Source organism: Mustela putorius, unplaced genomic scaffold (genome assembly GCF_011764305.1).
Source record: "Mustela putorius furo isolate JIRA1106 unplaced genomic scaffold, ASM1176430v1.1 tig00003875_pilon_pilon_pilon, whole genome shotgun sequence".
Classification (NCBI taxonomy): Eukaryota; Metazoa; Chordata; class Mammalia; order Carnivora; family Mustelidae; genus Mustela; species Mustela putorius.
The window spans coordinates 6,072,898-6,089,888 of record NW_025422026.1 but is presented as its reverse complement, the minus strand read 5'-3'; the positions used below and the strand labels follow the sequence as shown (position 1 = coordinate 6,089,888).

At 43.2% G+C, this 16,991-nt stretch overlaps 1 protein-coding gene across 2 annotated transcripts in view; it reads left to right on the top strand.

Moving 5' to 3' along the window:
* TICRR (TOPBP1 interacting checkpoint and replication regulator) overlaps nt 1-16,991 on the top strand; it is a 43,165-nt gene that overhangs the window by 22,129 nt on the left and 4,045 nt on the right. For both annotated transcript variants that reach the window (XM_004763751.3, XM_004763750.3), the window contains exons 14-19: nt 850-904; nt 2,889-3,035; nt 12,307-12,397; nt 13,453-13,514; nt 14,733-14,867; nt 15,456-15,613. In XM_004763751.3, the coding sequence (XP_004763808.1) occupies nt 850-904; nt 2,889-3,035; nt 12,307-12,397; nt 13,453-13,514; nt 14,733-14,867; nt 15,456-15,613 (648 nt within the window). The remainder of the gene's footprint in view (nt 1-849; nt 905-2,888; nt 3,036-12,306; nt 12,398-13,452; nt 13,515-14,732; nt 14,868-15,455; nt 15,614-16,991) is intronic.

Below are 16,991 nucleotides of genomic sequence, written 5' to 3'. Positions count from 1 at the left end.
CAGGGAGAGAAGAGCAGGTGAGGGAGAATCTTGAGCAGATTCCGCTGAGCGTGGAGCCTGCCGCAGGGGCCCAATCTCACAACCCTGAGAATCTCAAAACCCTCAGAAAGTGGCTTGAGCCGAAATCAAGGGTCTGGTGCTCATCGACTGAGCCACTCAGTTGCCCCTTCCTCCATTCATTCTTCAGAAGGAATCCTTGATGACTGTTTTGTCTGTTCTAGGCCCTTTTCTATATATACCAATAGCACACATCAAAGATGTCTTCATTATCTGTTACACACACACATACACATTACAAACAGTTGTACAAACCTGTTGTACTCATTCTGTTTGTTTTTTTCTTTTTCCCCATCATTGACTTGTTTCTGTGTACCTACAGATAGGCCTTCCTTCCTTCTCTATTTCTAGAGGTCTTTCTGATGTTTTCATGTCTGCTTTGGATAGATGTATCAAAATTTGTTTCACTCTATGGATATATTTTTTTAAAGTTTTATTTATTTATTTGTCAGAGAGATTGGACACAAGCAGGGGAGGAGGAGGCAGAGGCAGAGGAAGAATCAGGCTTCCAGCTGGGCAGGGAGCCCGATGCGGGACTCGATCCCAGGACCCTGGGATCATGACCTGAGCCGAAGGCAGAAGCTTAACCTACTGAGCCAGCCAGGCACCCCTCACTATGGATACTGAGGATGTTTCTTATTTTGTATTATAATGCAGGCTTCTGTGTCCTTAGAACCTATATCTGTTTTTGTGCATTTTATAAGTATTCCTACAAGTGGAACTGCAAGGGTCAGAGGATTTCACGTGGAATTTTTATTCTTTTAAATGAACGTTGGTTTCTTCCTCTTCCAGGAGAGCTCTTGTCCTCTTCAGCAGCCTCCACTTCCGCTGAAAGATCCAGTACAAGGTACGCCGGGCTCTTGCAATGCATTTCTTCACTAACATGACGAACCCAGCTTAATGGCATGTATATTAGCAGCTGCATACAGTTGTAAATGAGAATTTTGTGTAATTGTTGCTTAATGAAATACGTCCAAATGTCCGATGCTAGGAGAATAAGATATTCACATGGTCTCAAAACACTGCATTCTGCAAAATCGCTGGTCGGAAATCTTTCTTAAATACACCATTACTGTGAAAGCCACAAGAAAGAAAAGAAGCGGTGATAAACTGGTTTGGGTGAAAGCACTTGACGTGACCACCGAGTGCACCACGTGATCCCTGCTTCCATCGTAACTTTCATGGGCCGGTGTGGGGGGTGTGGTAAGGGGTATTGCTGAGACCACGAGAGAAATGGGAAGATGGATAGTATGCTGGGTGCCCTGTCCTTGATGTGCACCGAAGTGCAGGGAACTAACGGGTTGGGATGTCCTCACCTTACTGTGCAACTTCGGTGAGGGAAAAAATTGTGTAAACATAGAGAGGTGCAGGGAGAAAATCAAATTTTGATGGCTGATGGATTTTAGTGTTGAGTCTATGTGTAATATGTTATTCTTCGAAGCTTTTTGTCACTATTAAACTTTTAAAACCTCAGGAAAACAAAGGAACAAATCAAACTTGGCTGTCAGGTCCTAAATCCATTTCAGGTATTTTTTTTGAAACTTGGGTGTTTTTGGTGTCCTTAACAGTAATGTCGGTCACCAGTGGGTGGTAAATATCAGGGCTCCTCCCAGCTTGTGGGTCAGGGTTAATTTGGTTTGTATTTATTTTTTTATTTTATTTATTTAAAAGATTTTTGTTTGTTTGTTTTTTAAATCTGACAGAGATCACAAGTAGGCACAGAGGCAGGCAGAGAGCTAGAGGGGAAGCAGGCTACCCGCTGAGCAGAGAGCCCGAATATGGGGCTCGATCCCAGGACCCTGAGATCATGACCTGAGCCAAAGGCGGAGGTTTAACCCACTGAGCCACCCAGGTGCCCCTGGTTTGTATTTAAATGACCTGCTCTAAGAGGAGTTTATCCTTCGTGAGTTTTTCAGTAGCCGCCTCTGGGACATCTTGCTTCAGACTAGTAGAAGACGTCCTGCTAGCTTTGTTAGGAGCTGTTTCTCCTAAATTTTTTTTTTTTATAAGATTTTATTTATTTATTTGAGAGAGAGAGAGTGAGAGAGAACATGAGCGAGGAGAAGGTCAGAGAGAGAAGCAGACTCCCCGTGGAACTGGGAGCCCTATGTGGGACTCGATCCCGGGACTCCGGGATCATGACCTGAGCTGAAGGCAGTTGTCCAACCAACTGAGCCACCCAGGCGTCCCTGTTTCTCCTAACTTTGAGTCTGAATGGTCACACAGTTCTCATGCCCTGGAGTCAGGAAGAGCATAGCCCAGCAAATATGTAAAATATAAGAGGAAGAATGAGATTTGTGGAATTGAAAGGAACAGTTCCTCTCCTTGGAGCTGAGCAGAATACAAAGTAGTCAAAAGTGAGGAAAATCATCATAGTAATGGTATTTAGTAAAAGGACTCTGGTCTACATTAGCCAACCTCTTAAGGATTGTGTCCATTTTACAATGAGGACGGCCTCAAGTGATTTGGGCCTTACTTATGTTTCTCAAAAGTTGGATTTAAATGGAATTTGTGGGGCGCCTGGGTGGCTCAGTTGATTAAGCCTCTGCCTTGGGCTCAGGTCATGATCCCAAGGTCCTGGGATCCAGTCCCACATCAGGCTCTCTGCTCAGCTGGGAGCCTGCCTCTCCCTGCACCTGCTGCTTGCCCTGCTTGTGCTATCTCTGACAAATGAACAAATAAATAAATAAACTGAATTTGTAAGGGTAATAGTTTGTATCATGTGAGTATAATATTTAAGGAAATCTATTAGTAAATGTGAATATTAGTAAATGTTGCTTTTCTTTTCTTTCTTTTTTTTTTTTTTTTTTTTTTTTTTTTGATGCTTTCAGAAGTGACCAAAGTTCGAAGAAACCTCTTCAACCAGGAATTGATTTCTCCTTCAAAGAGATCGGCAAAGCGAGGGTTGCCTAGAAGCCACTCCGTGTCTGCAGTGGAAGGTCTGGAGTGTAAACTTGACAATGGCAAAAGGACCAAAGGTACTATATTTTAGGGTAGCCAAGAGAAAGGGGGCTCTTGTATCCAAAGCAGCCTCCCAACTCTTGGAGAAGCTCACTGATCTTCTGTTTTCCTCTCTGTGGTTACCATCAGTCTTCCCCTTGGGGTCTCTCTCCCTCCAAGCCTGCATGAAGACTTAATCCTGGTGTCTGCCCAGTCCACCCCACAAACAAACATCTAGTTTACAAACCCAATGAAAAAGAAAGGAAGGATAGTGACCAGTTGTTTTCAGTTCTTTTGGATGTTTTTGTTTGTTTGTTTTACTTTTTGCTTTTTTTGTTCTTTTAGTAATTAAATATGATTCACCTGTGTTGGTTAGAGTCCCAAAGTTATGCAACCATCATCATGAATTGCGGATCATTTTTAATCACTCTAGAAAGAAACCACATTCCATTAGCAGTCACTCCCTTTCCCCTGACTTTCCCAGTGGGAGGCTGGGTTTTTTCTCTTCTTGGTCAGTCTAGTTATAGGTTTGTCAATTTAATGATCTTTTCAAAGAACTAACTTTTAGTTTTAATTGATTTTTTTAAATGTTGTTTTTAATTCTTGATTTCATTGGTTTCCTATGCAGTCTTTATCATTTCCTTCCTTCTATTTGCTTTGGTGTTAGTTTGATCTTTTTGAGCTTTTAAGCTTAAGTTTAGGCTACTGATTTGAGATCTTCCTTTTTTTTTTAATATAAGCGTTACAGGTGCAAATTCCCTTCAAAGCACTGCTTTAACTGTATCCTCTAAGTCTGGGTGTATTTTGTTTTCATTATCTCAAAATATTTTCTGATTTCTCTTGTGATTTCTTCTTTGACCCATTGGTTATTTAAGAATGTGTTAACCTCCCTGTACTTGTGAGTTTCCCAAATTTCCTGCTGTTGTTAATTTTTTTTTTTAAGATTTTATTTATTTATTTGACAGACAGAAATCACAAGTAGGCAGAGAGGCAGACAGAGAGAGGGAAGGAAGCAGTCTCCCTGCTGAGCAGAGAGCCTGATGCGGGGCTCGATCCCAGGACCATGGGATCATGACCCGAGCCGAAGGCAGAGGCTTAACACACTGTGCGACCCAGACGGCCCTGTTGTTGTTAATTTTTAATTTCGTTCCATTGTGGCTGGAAAACAAACCTTGTATTTTAATCTTGTTTACTGAGACTCATTTTATGCTCTACCATTTGTTCTGTTAATGGAAAATGGTCTGTGTACGCTTGAGAATAATGTGCATTCAGCTTTTGCTCGGTGGAGTGCATTACTATTCATTTGTTTGATTTATTTATTTTATTTTTTATTTTTTAAGATTTTATTTATTTATTTGACAGAGAGAGAGAGATCACAAGCAGGCAGAGAGGCAGACAGAGAGAGAGGGGGAAGCAGGCTCCCTGACAAGCAAAGAGCCCAATGTGGGGCTCGATCCCAGGACCCTGAGATCATGACGTGAGCGGAAGGCAGAGGCTCGACCCACTGAGCCACCCAGGTGCCCTGATCTATTTATTTTATAATTGAAAATTAATTCCCAGGGTTCCTGGGTGGCTCAGTCATTAAGCGTCTGTCTGCAGCTCAGGTCATGATCCTGGGGTCCTGGGATCGAGCGCCACATCGGGCTCTCTGCTCAGTGGGAAGCCTGCTTCTCCCTCTCTCTGCTTGTGTTCCCTCTCTTGCTGTGTCTCTCTCTGTCAAATAAATAAATAAAATCTTTGGGGAAAAAAAGAAAGAAAATTAGTTTCCTTTATCTATTTCACCCATCCCTCACCCACCTCCCCTCAGGCAAACCACCAGTTCCATGTATTTAAGAGTCTGGAGTTTTTGTTTTGGTTTTTTAGATTCAACATGTAAATGAAACCATATGGTATTTGTCTTTCTCTGACTTAACTTCATTTAGCAAAATGCCCTCCAGGACCATTGATGTCCTCACAGATACCAAGATCTTATTCTTTTTTTATGATTGAGTAATACTCTATTGCATATATACCACAGTTATTTCCATCTGTCAGTGGACACTTGGATGGCTTCCACATCTTGGCTCTCTGTAAAGCTGGAGTAAACACAGGGGTGCTTGTATCTTTTTGAATTAGTGGTTTCATTTTCTTTGGGTAAATACTCAGTAGTGGAATTACTGAATTGTATGATCATTCTTTTTTTTTTTTTTTTTTAAAGATTTTATTTATTTATTTGTCATAGAGAGAGAAGCGAGAGCAAACACAGGCAGACAGAGTGGCAGGCAGAGGCAGAGGGAGAAGCAGGCTCCCCGCCAAGCAAGGAGCCCGATGTGGGACTCGATCCCAGGACGCTGGGATCATGACCTGAGCCGAAGGCAGCCGCTTAACCAACTGAGCCACCCAGGCGTCCCTGTATGATCATTCTATTCTTGAATTTTTTAAGGCACCTTCATACTGTTTACCCCAGTGGTTGCATCAGCCTGTATTCCACCAACAGTGCCCGGGCTACCCTTTTATCCATATCCTCGCCAACACTTGTTTCTTGATTTTAGCCATTCTGACAGCTGTGATGTGATAGCCCATTGTAGTTTTTATTTTCATTTCCCTGATGATAAGTGGTGTTGAACATCTTTTCAGGTGTCTCTTGGCCATCTGGATGTCCTTGGAGCAATGTCTGTTTTAGGTCTCCTGCCCATTTAATTGGATTATTTTTTGGCGTTGACTTGCCCAAGTTCTTATTTTGGATAGTAACCCCTGATGGGATATGTCATTTACAAATATCTTCTCCCACTCAGTAGGTCGTTTCGTTGGTTTCCTATGCTGTGCAGAGACTTTTTATATTTTGGTGTAGTCCAGCAATTTGTTTGCTTTCGTTTTCCTTGTCTGAGGAGACATATTTAAAAAAGAAGTTGCTAAGGCTGGTGTCGAAGAAGTTATTGCCTGTGCTCTCTTCTAGGATTTTTATGGTTTCAGGTCTCACATTTAGGTCTCTAATCCATTTTATTTTTGTGTATGGTGTAAGAAAGTGGTTCAGTTTCATTCTTCCACATGTAGCTGTTCAGTTTTCCCAGCACCATTTGCTGAAGTTACTGTCTTTGCCATTGCATATTCTTACCTCCTATGTTGTAGATTGGTCATATAAGGGTGGTTTATTTCTGGACTTTCTGTTGTGTTCTATTGATCTAAGTCTGTTTTTGTGCTAGTACGATACTGTTTTGATTACTACAGCTTTGTAGTAGCTCTTGAAATCTGGAAATTGAGAAGATTGTTCTGGCTAATTGGGGTCTTTCGTGGTTTCATACAAATTTTAATATTATTTGTTCTAGGTCTGTGAAAAATGCTGTTGGTATTTTGATAGAGATTGTATTGAATGTGTAGGTTGCTTTGGATGGTATGGACATTTTAACAATATTAAATCTTCCAATACATGAGCGTGATATAGCTTTCCAATTATTTGTGCCATCTTCTATTTTTTTTCATCAGTGTTTTATAGTACTCATCATACATGTCTTTTACCTCCTTGGTTAAGTTTATTCCTGGGTATTTTATTCTTTTTGGTAGAATTACAAATGGGATTTTTTTTTTCTAATTTTTTATACTTTATAAGATTTTATTTATTTATTTGGGAGATTGAGTGAGAGAGAGAGCCCACGAGCAGGGGCAGAGGGAAAGGGAAAAGCAGGCTCCTCGCTGAGCTGGGAGCCCAAAGCAGGGCTTGATCCCAGGACCCTGGGATCAGGACTTGAGCCAAAGGCAGAGGCTTAACTGACTGAACCCCCGAGGTGCTCCTGTTTTCTTTTTCTTTCTGCTACTTCATTACTCGTGTGTAGAAATGTAACATTTCTGGGGCGCCTGGGTGGCTCAATGGGTTAAAGCCTCTGCCTTTGGCTCAGGTCATGATCCCAGGGTCCTGGCATCGAGCCCCACATTGGGCTCTCTGCTGGGCAGGGAGCCTGCTTCCCCCTCTCTTTCTACCTGCCTCTCTGCCTGCCTCTTAAAAAAAAAAAAAAAAAAAGTAACTTTTCTGCATACTAATGTCTTGCAACTTTACTGAATTTATTTATCAGTTCTAGTAGCTTTTTGATGGAATATTTAGGGTTTTCTCTATATGGTATTGTGTCATCTGCCAATAGTGACAGTCGTACTTCTTCCTTACCAATTTGGATGCCTTTTATGTCTTGTCTGATTGCTGCAGCTAGGACTTCCAGCGCTGTGTTGACTAAAAGCAGTTGAGAGTAGACACTCTTGATCTTGGGGAAAAGCTCTGTTTCTCACCATTGAGTATGAGGTTAGCTGTGGGGACTTTTCATCTATGGCTTTACTACCTTGAGGTATGTTCCCTCTAAACCTATTTTGCTGAGAGTTTTTATTATAAGTGGATGCTGTAGTTTGTCAAATGCTTTTTCTGTATCTCTTGGGAGGATCATTTGGTTTGTGTTTTCTCTTGTTTCTGTGATAGATCACATTGATTAGCAAATATTGAATCACCCTTGCTTCTTTGGAATAAATCCAACTTGATTGTGGTGAATATTTTTTTAATATATTCCTGGATTCAGTTTGCTAATATTTTGTTGAGGATTTTTGTCTCTATGCTCATCGAGTCAGGCCATACTGGCCTGTAGTTTTCTGTAGTGTCTTTGGTTTTAGTATCAGGATAATGCTGGCCTTGTTGAATAAATTTAGGAATTTTCTTCCTGTTTTATTTTTTGGAATAGTTTCAGATTTGGTTTCTTTTAATAATTTTTTTAAGAAGATTTTATTTATTTGTCAGAGAGTAAAGAGCATAAGCCAGGGGGAGCAGCAGGCTCCCTGCTGAACAAGGAACCCGATATGGAAATTGATCCTAGGACTCTGGGTGGACTCTGACCTGAGCCACCCAGACATCCCTCTTTTAATAATTTTTATCACTTTATTGATATTTTCATTTTGTCATACATTGTTTTCCTGATTTCATTTACTTCTTCATTATTTTCTTGAGCTCATTAGCATATTTAGAAAACTTGATTTGGGGATGCCTGGTTGGCTCAGTTGGTTAAGCATCTGCCATCAGCTCAGGCCATGATCCCAGGACCCTGGGATCGAGTCCCTCATTGGCTCCTTGCTCAGCAGGGAGCCTGCTTCTCCCTCTGCCTGCCTCTCCCCCTGCCTGTGCTCTCTCTGCGTGTGTCTCTCTCTTTGACAAATAAATACATAAAATCTTTAAGAAGAAAGCAAACTTGATTTGATGTCCCTAACAGTTGGTTTGTTGTTTTTTTTTTTTTTTTTTGACATATTGAGGGCATCAGCTCTGTCTGTTTTCCAAACTTTTTGTAAGGCATATATTATTCCATGTTGTGTGTGGTCACGAAAGTTTCTATCTGTGGTTAATCAGTGACCGGACAAAGATTTCCTTAAATGTCTGACTCCAAAAAGGGAAAAACAAAAAGGTATTCTTGTCTCTTTAAATCTTCCCAGGGATGAGGTGCCTGGGTAGCTTGGCTGGCTAAATGTCCAACTCTTGATTTCAGCTCAGGTCATGATCTCAGGGTTGTGAGATGGAGCCCTGAGTCGGCCTCTGTGCTCCACGTGAAATCCACTTGAGTGTCTCTCTCTCACTTGCATACGTTCTTTCTCTCTCTCTCTCTCAAAATAAATAAAAATCTTAAAAATCTTCCCAGGGTAGGGGCACCTAGGTGGCTCAGTGGGTTAAAGCCTCTGCTTTCGGCTCAAGTTATGATCCCAAGGTCTGGCATTGAGCCCCACATCAGGTTCTCTGCTCATCGGGGAGCCTGCTTCCCCCTCTCTCTCTGCCTGTCTCTCTGCCTGTTTGTGATCTCTGTCAAATAAATAAATAAAATCTTTAAAAAAAAAAGTCTTCCTAGGGTGCATTGAGGGAAAGCTGTTGCATCCTGAGAGGTCGAAAACCAAGGCAGTTGTCTGCACTCAGGAGTCCACAAAGCACACAACCCCAAGTTTGGAGGACAGAGTCCCCACTGTCTGTCTGCTCTACCACCAGCCAGCTGCTCCCAGAATGTGGGCCTCTCCCCACCACTGCAGCAGGGCTGAGGAAAGGAGATCATAGCTCTCCATGCATGGCATTCCCTTCCCGAAAATCAGCATCTCCCTTTCATATAAAGCATTTCCCTTATTGTTACAAGTGGCCAGTTGGGTTCCATAGTTCCAAAATACTTGCTTCTGATCATATCTCCCCCCAGCTTACTAGTTGTTTTTGGTGGAGAGACCAACCCCAAGAGCTTCTATGGCACTAGTTTGTGGAACATCACCCCTATTTCCCGATTATGATTAATATCCTATAACGGCCTCATTCAGATTAATACCAGTTTGATTTCAGTAGCATTCTAAGACTTTGCTCCTATAAATTCAGTTCTGTTTCCTACTCCCTCTTTCGTGCTATACTGTTATACACATTACATCTTTGTACGTTGTATGCCCATCAACACCAATTTATTTTTCATTTGTATTTATTTTTTTAAAGTAGGCCCCACAACCCAGTGTGGTGTCCCAACACAGGGCTCAAACTCAGGACCCTGGGATTGAGACCCGAGCCGCAATCCAGAGTTGGACACCTTACTGGACTGAGCCACCCAGGCTCCCCATCGACACCAATTTATAATTATTGCTTTATCTTTTAACTCCTAGGAGAAAAACAGTTACAAACAAAAAATGCTTTTGTGTTGTGCATTATATTATTTTTTTATGTAGTTCCTTCCTTGGTGCTAATTCTTCCCACAGATTCCTCTCCCCTTGAGTGCCCTTTCAGTCTAAAAGACTCCCTCTAGTGGGGCAGTTCTTCTACTTAAAAATTCTCTGTTGTGTTTTTTGGGGGGAATTTGTTTTAATCTGGGTATGTGCTAATTTCCTTCATTTTGAACAATAACTTTGCTGGATAGAGAATTCTTGGTGAAGTCTTTTCAGCCCCTGGAGTACATCATCACAGTGTTTTTGTCCTTCCTTTCTGGTGAGAAACCAGCTGTAGCCTCTCTAGAGGTTCCTTTGTACTTGAGGAATTCCCTGATCTTGGGCTCCTTTCAAGACCCTCTCTGACTTCTGACAGTTTGATTAGGATTTGTTAAGTGTGGCTCTCTTTGACTTTATCCTACTTGGGTTAGTGAGGTTCATGGATGTGTAATGTCTTTCATCAAAGTTGGGAAGTTTTCAGCCCATATTTCTTCAGAAGTTCTTTGTGCTTCTCTCTCTTCTCTTGGGCTTCCTCTTATGTGGATGTTGCACTTGAAGGTGTCTGAGACAGTTTCTTCTTATCCTTTTTCTGCCCCTCAGACTGGATAATTTAAATTAAGCCACCTTCAAATTTGTTGACTCTTCTCCTACCTCATATCTGTGGCTAAGCCATTCTAATATTTTCATTTCTCAGCTTTACAATTTCTGCTTGTTTCTTTTTTTAGGATTTCTGTCTTTTTATTGATGCTGCCTTTGGGGCAAGTCCTCAGTCTCCTACTTCCCTTTGGTTCTTTGAATGTGGTGTTTTTAGGTCCTTGAACATATTTCAGTTAATTTAGAGTCTTGGTCTAACAAATTCAGCGTTTGGAATTCCTTACGGACTGCTGCCACTGACTGGTTTTTCTCTTTCCCTGCACCTGAACCAAACTCTCTTGCTTCTTGCATGTCTCATGTTTTATTGACAACTGACATAATAAGGCAGTTCTGACAGACCTGCCCCTCCCAGCCAGGGTTGGTTGTTACAGTTGGTGCCATTGTTTGCTGGGTGACTTTCCTGAACTAATTCTTTAAAGCCTGTATTCTGTCCTGTGTGGCCGCTGACGTCTGCTCAGTTAGCTTAGTGGTCTCGCTGGTGATCAGACCGATTTCCTTCAGTGCCTGGAACCAGTAAGTTTATCAGCCTTTGTCGAGGGTCCTAGGAGCCTGGGCTCAAACCCTAAGAGAGAAACGTAAGCCGCCTGGCTGAGTGCTGGAGGCCTTGAGGTTAGTCGCGGTTGATAGCTCAGGCCTCAGAGGTTTCTCCAGGGCACACACACGCCCCTACATTGCATGGAATTTGAGGTTCCCAGGAGTATATTGGAGTTTTGCAAAGGCCCCTGTAGACGTCTCCTTCCCCAGTGTTCCCTTTTAAACTCCTGGTTAGCATGTTGGCCCCCGCTGTTACCACTCCCTCTGGCAGCTGTAACGTTTATGGTCACTACCCATTGGTTTCAGTCAGTGCTCCCTGGACAGAGGGAGTTCCGAGGTCCAACAGAGACCACCCTCATGCGTGGGGTTTTGCAGGAAGCTGCCAGACAGGTCAGATGATGATAGCTGGGAGTGGTACTTTGGAAGAGCCTCGGTCCTGTTCAGCCCATTCACAGACCCCCACGCTGTTGGTTTGCAGTGTGGTTGCAGACTGTTGGTTCTCAAGGCTACAGGGCAGGGGAGAGGGGGGTCAGGACCCAGGCAAGATAAAATTCTGTGAAGCTTGCTGTTACTAGGATTCAGTGTTTCTTCTTGCATAAATACTCCACAGATTGTTATAAACCGGTTAATTTCCAGTGTTCTGAAACTGATTTTGCCCATTTTTGCCCAGTGTTCTCATTCCTTTTATGGAGGAGAGTTATTTCTAGAGGTCCTTATGGTTCCAGCTGATATCCTTTCTCTTCTGAGTCACTGTTTTTCTTTTTAAGGGAGAGAGAGAATCTTTTTTTTTTTTTTTTTTTTTTTTAAGATTTTTATTTGTCAAAGAGACAGGGAGAGCGCATAAGCAGGGGAGGGGCAGGCAGAGGGAGAAGCAGGCTCCCTCCCTGAGCAGGAAGCCCATTATGGGATTTGATCCCAAGACCCTAGGATCATGACCTGAGCCAAAGGCAGATGCACAACTGACTGAGCCACCCAGGCATCCCACTTCCTAGCCACTTTTAACTCCCTTTAAACTTGACCTCCCATGAGCAGCTTAGTTGTATACTTTACTGTGGAAATTTATGCCAGCTGGCTGGATCTTATTATTAAATACCTTAAAGCTGTGTGGCATATCAGCATTTTTGTATACTTTAGTTCATTTAATCATAAATATAAGAACCACTGATGAGTGAATATATTAGCTCTAATAAGTGTTTTTGCTTTGTTTTTCAGGATTGTTTATTAGAGAAGAATTTTATAGTATTTTACATTGGCTTATTATTTAGTCTGTAATGCTGATAAACTATTGTTACCATGTTAAATCGAGTCCTGGGGTTGGTCAGACATTAGCCCAGAAACCATTAAGTGCAAACAAAAACCACTCCAGCATGAGTAGTAAGCCATACCTAAGTTCAAACTGCCCCCCTGGGGCTTGCTGCTGCTTTTTGATAAGGTTAAATGACATTTGTGCTGTTTACATCTTAGGTTATCACAGACTGCTGACGAGGAGTGTGGCTGAGACCCCCGTACATAAGCAAGTGTCCAGAAGGCTCCTTCATAGACAAATAAAGGGCAGGTGAGTAATATCCTTGTCCAGCTGCTTTGTGCGCTGCCTTGGCCTTGCTAATGGTCTTGTGGGCTTGTTGTCCATCTCCACAAGCCTCCTGTGACTCACGTCTTAACTGTCTTGCTTATAACCAAAGTGTTGAGCACTCTGTGAATTCTTTGAGGACTGGAGAACCACACAGAATGTACTTTTCCTTCTTTCACTTGGCATAATTATTTTGAGATTTATCTGTGGTGTCCATAGTTCGTGTGTGTGTGTGTGTGTGTGTGTGTCCGCGCACGCTTACATGCCCAGGCGCTTTGCAGCCTTCTATCAAGTACGTATTCAACATTTTTAAAACCACTCATCATTGGATGGAGGGAGTCACGGCTGCTGGGCAAGGCTGGAAGTCTAGGATCTCAACTTGGCCTGTGGGTGTGGTTGGGCCACAGTTTTCCACAGCAGTTAGTGTCTGAAAGTTCGTCCTGCTAGGCTGCCCTTTCCTGCTTCTTTAGCTGCGAGAACTGGCTTGAAGGGCAGTGTTTGTACCTGTCGATGTATTTGGGCTGCCGTCCCCCCAGCACCCAGTCTGGGAGCTATGAAGCAAAAAGGTAACTCCAGGAGCTCACTGTCCTGTCTCTCCTGGGATCTTGAGGTCCCCAGCCAGTCTGCCTCTTTTCACTACCTTTTAGTCTATAGTTCATTTTATGTATAACGTCCTGGGTTTTTAGCTGCCCTTCACAGGAACAATGGGGAGCCCCAGGAAGGCTTCGTCTAGAATTATTTGTGTACAGATTTAACATACTTGTGTAAGAATCTGTAGGACGAATTGCAAGAGGTGAAATTGGTGGGTTAGAAGGCATACATATTTCTAATTAGTTTTTATATATTGTAAAACTGCTTTCCAAAAAAGCGTCCTAAATATTTTACTTTGGACCGTGCAGTGCGCGAGCATGCCGACACTGGCGGTATCAAACCCTGTGGTCCTTCCTCTGTGGGAGGTGAGGGGCTGGGTCTCTAATGTGCACTGAACATGAGTGATAACGAGGGATACTGAATAACCCTTGCACTTGTTACTCCTTAAGGTCGTCTGACCCTGGTCCTGATATTGAAGTTGTTGAAGAGTCCCCAGAAAAAGGAGCAGACGGTATTGCCTCCATTTGTTTTGCGTCGCACACGGGGCTTGAACTCACGACCCTGAGATCAAGACCCGAGCTGAAATCAAGAGTCAGATGCCTAACCAGCTGAACTACCCAGGAGCCCCTCTTCTGTGTTGCATTTCAACTAGTTTCTGTGAAAACCTTTCTGTACTTGAGTTGTCTGTCGCTTAGCATATCCCAAGATATTTTACAGATGTTGTGACAGCTCTGAGTCCACAGTATAGATCAGTAAATATTTATTAGTAAATGGTCTCTTACACAGAATTTACCAAGGGGACTCCTGGAGAAATCTTTTTCTACAGTAGAAATGGAATTCAGGGTACAGGCCGACCACTGTGTAATACAAAGAGCTGTGGTTTATTTTAAAAGTGCATGTGCGGTCACCTGGCTGGCTCCGTGGGCAGAGTGTGTGGCTCTTGATCTCGGGACTGTGAGTTCAAGCCCCATGTTGGGTGTAGAGATTACTTAGAAATAAGATTTTTAAGAAAAAAAAAAAGTGATAAGAAAAAAAAAACCTTTTTTAATGATTCAAGTAATTTGCTTATTGTATAAAAATCAGAAAACAGAAGCAAAATTTTAACAGTCACTTCGTAATCCCACCACTTAGAAATACTGTTTAACATTTTAGTTTAGTTTTTTTTTTTTTAAGATCTTTTATTTATTTATTTGACAGACAGAGATCAGAAGTAGGTGAAAAGGCAGGCAGAGAGAGAGGAGGAAGCAGGCTCCCTGCAGAGCAGAGAGTCCAATGCGGCACTCGATCCCAGGACCCTGAGATCATGACCTGAGCCGAAGGCAGAGGTTTAACCCACTGAGCCACCCAGGCGCCCCTACATTTTAGTTTTAATAATTTTCTTACAGGTGCCATTTCTGTACAAATGTATGTAACATAAATAAGAAAACTGCAATTTTTAAATTTTAAAAATTTACAAAAGTCACACTATACAAAGCCTTTTTTTCCCCCCCACCCAACATTGTGGTTAAAAGGCTGGCAGTTGAGACTTGTGAGGGTGACAGTCTAGTGGCTCAATGGTTTTTTTTGTACCATTTGGGGCCATATATCATACCCTCTGTAGCTTTGTTACGACACTTCAGAAGTCTCCATCTTTGTCAAATTTCCATCTTGTATGTGGTATTACATACGTAGGAAAACGTACAAAGCTTGCATTTCTCCCTGGATACTAACTGGGATTCTGGTTTTGCAGAAGTAAGCTTGAGACGAAGTCCTCGAATCAAACAGTTGTCATTCAGCAGGACAAATTCTGGTTCCTTCTATTCTGGATCTCAGCCAACGTCTCGAAGTGTGCAAAGAGTTCACTCATTCCAGCAAGAAAAGTCAGGTAAGATGCTTGTTCATCTGCCTTCAGAAGTCTAGGCCTACTTGGCAGGAAGTGTTTTTGGGAAAAGTACAAAATTCGACATTTTCTTGCTTGACGCTAGAGCAGTAGAACAGGTATGTCCATGAGAGGTTCAGGATGACGAACAATCCAGGACCTTTGTTAACAGTGTCCTCTCTCTGGATTATTACAGCTGGTCATCCACACTATCCTTACGGGGTAATTATCCATTCAACAGGAATTACCCATTATTTCTACCTGTGCTCACATTCTACACTCAGATGTCCTAGCTAGAAGGTGATACAGGTTTGGCCTTCATGCTTTTATCCATTAGTCTGGAATCTCAGTCATGTGCTTTTATATTTACAAATAGTTTTACTTGCCTAACATATAAGAGCTGAAGTTCATTCACCAGCTTATTAAAATTCAAGATGGCAGCCATAACTGTAGATGCTGGCGTAACTAGGTGGGATCCCTCCCCACTCCCACTTGCTCTAAAACACTGTCAAACTGTCATCTTGTAGGGACTGGCTGTTCTCTTAGTATCGGGAGGGCAGGAGCTGAGAAAGACTCACTGTTTTTGACTTGCAGGCCAAAGAGAAAATTCTCCAAACCAAAGTATTCATTCTCCCAAGAGGCTGCTTTTCGGGGCATTGTCCGAGATGGTCAGTCCCTCAGAGAAGGGTTCAGCTCGAATTCAGAGATCTTCAAGAAACCCACCAGGCTCTGAGATACCCACAGCTTATCAGGTATAATATTTCTTCAATGTTTAAAAAAGTGTGGTCTTGAGGGGAAAACAGAGACATGGCCCAGAAAACCCACTGAGTCTGTCAGGGATGAACAAGTAAGCAGGTGATCTGTCACTACTACTCGCTCTTTAGGGGTGGTGGGGTTGATCGAGATGAATGATCATTGGGTACGTGGGGGCATGAGGCAGCAGTCTGGCTGGGGCTGTTGCTGGGGCGGGGGGAGAAAATAGAAGTGCTCTCCTCCAGTCTGTTGGGGTCACCCACCATTTTTATCATACGCTACGTATACATCTTTCTGAAATGCACAGGGGTGAGTCCTCTGTTTCCCTTACATCGCCTGCCCGATCCAGTCACTCTGGACTGCTCCCTGTTCTGGGACAGAGCCAAGCAGTCCGTCCTGCCACTTTTATTTATAGACTGAATTTCATAATTCATTCCCTCTTCTCCCTCCTGTGCAGTTCCTGCCTGCATTCCTTTTCCCTCTCACGTCCATCCTGCCCCCAGAGGCCAGAGTGATCTTTCACACCGCAACACTACGCTTAAAGCTCTACCATTCTTTGTTCAAGCAAGGTTTTAGGTTTTCCTAAAATGGAACTCTCGTATTAAAAAAAATATTTGTTTGGAAACCCAATAAACTGCTTAGAGGTAGGGGGAGGACAAAGTTCTGGGGATGGGTCTTCTGAAGACCACTGATCTCTAGGGCCAGGTTCAGTACTCCCCAGACAAGCATGGGCCTCTGTGGGCTGCCATTGCACCGCCCCCCCCCAACCAATAATCCACTTTCCCAACAACATCAGAGTGCACGCAGCTGCTGCTGTTCAGTGTAGGCACAAGAGTTCCCTCTTCCCCACTTCCCCACCTTCGGCCTCTACCTCTGACACCCATTCTTAAAGACCTGACTCCCTGTTCCTGTCCCCTTTCCTGCGAGCTGGGTTGGACAGCCGGCCCGCTCTTGTGCTCCCACATTGTCCCATGCACGGCCCTGCCTGTGCACTGGCAGCACCGTGTTTTCTCTGGCTGTGCCTCATTGAACGTGAAATGCCCAGTCGACCAGGATTCCCTTGAGATAATCAGATAAGGTTGTAGAAACAAGAGGTGTCTGATCTCTACCTGTGGGGAGTGTGTCACTGTGTTTTGCAGAAAGGGAGGGAGGGAGATCTCCTCCCTGAGCTGTTGTCTATACCTTATGTCTGTATATTCGACGCTCCACCCTCCGTCCCACACCTGCATGGGGCCTGGCACATAGTGGGGGCGTGGCGGGCACATGTTGAACGCAGGTGAACAGCAGAGGGAGACCAAGTCAGAGATCGGAAGGAGCTGTCTCCTTGAAGAGAAAGGTATCTGTGAGCAGTGGAGGGATATGTCGTTAGAGACAAAG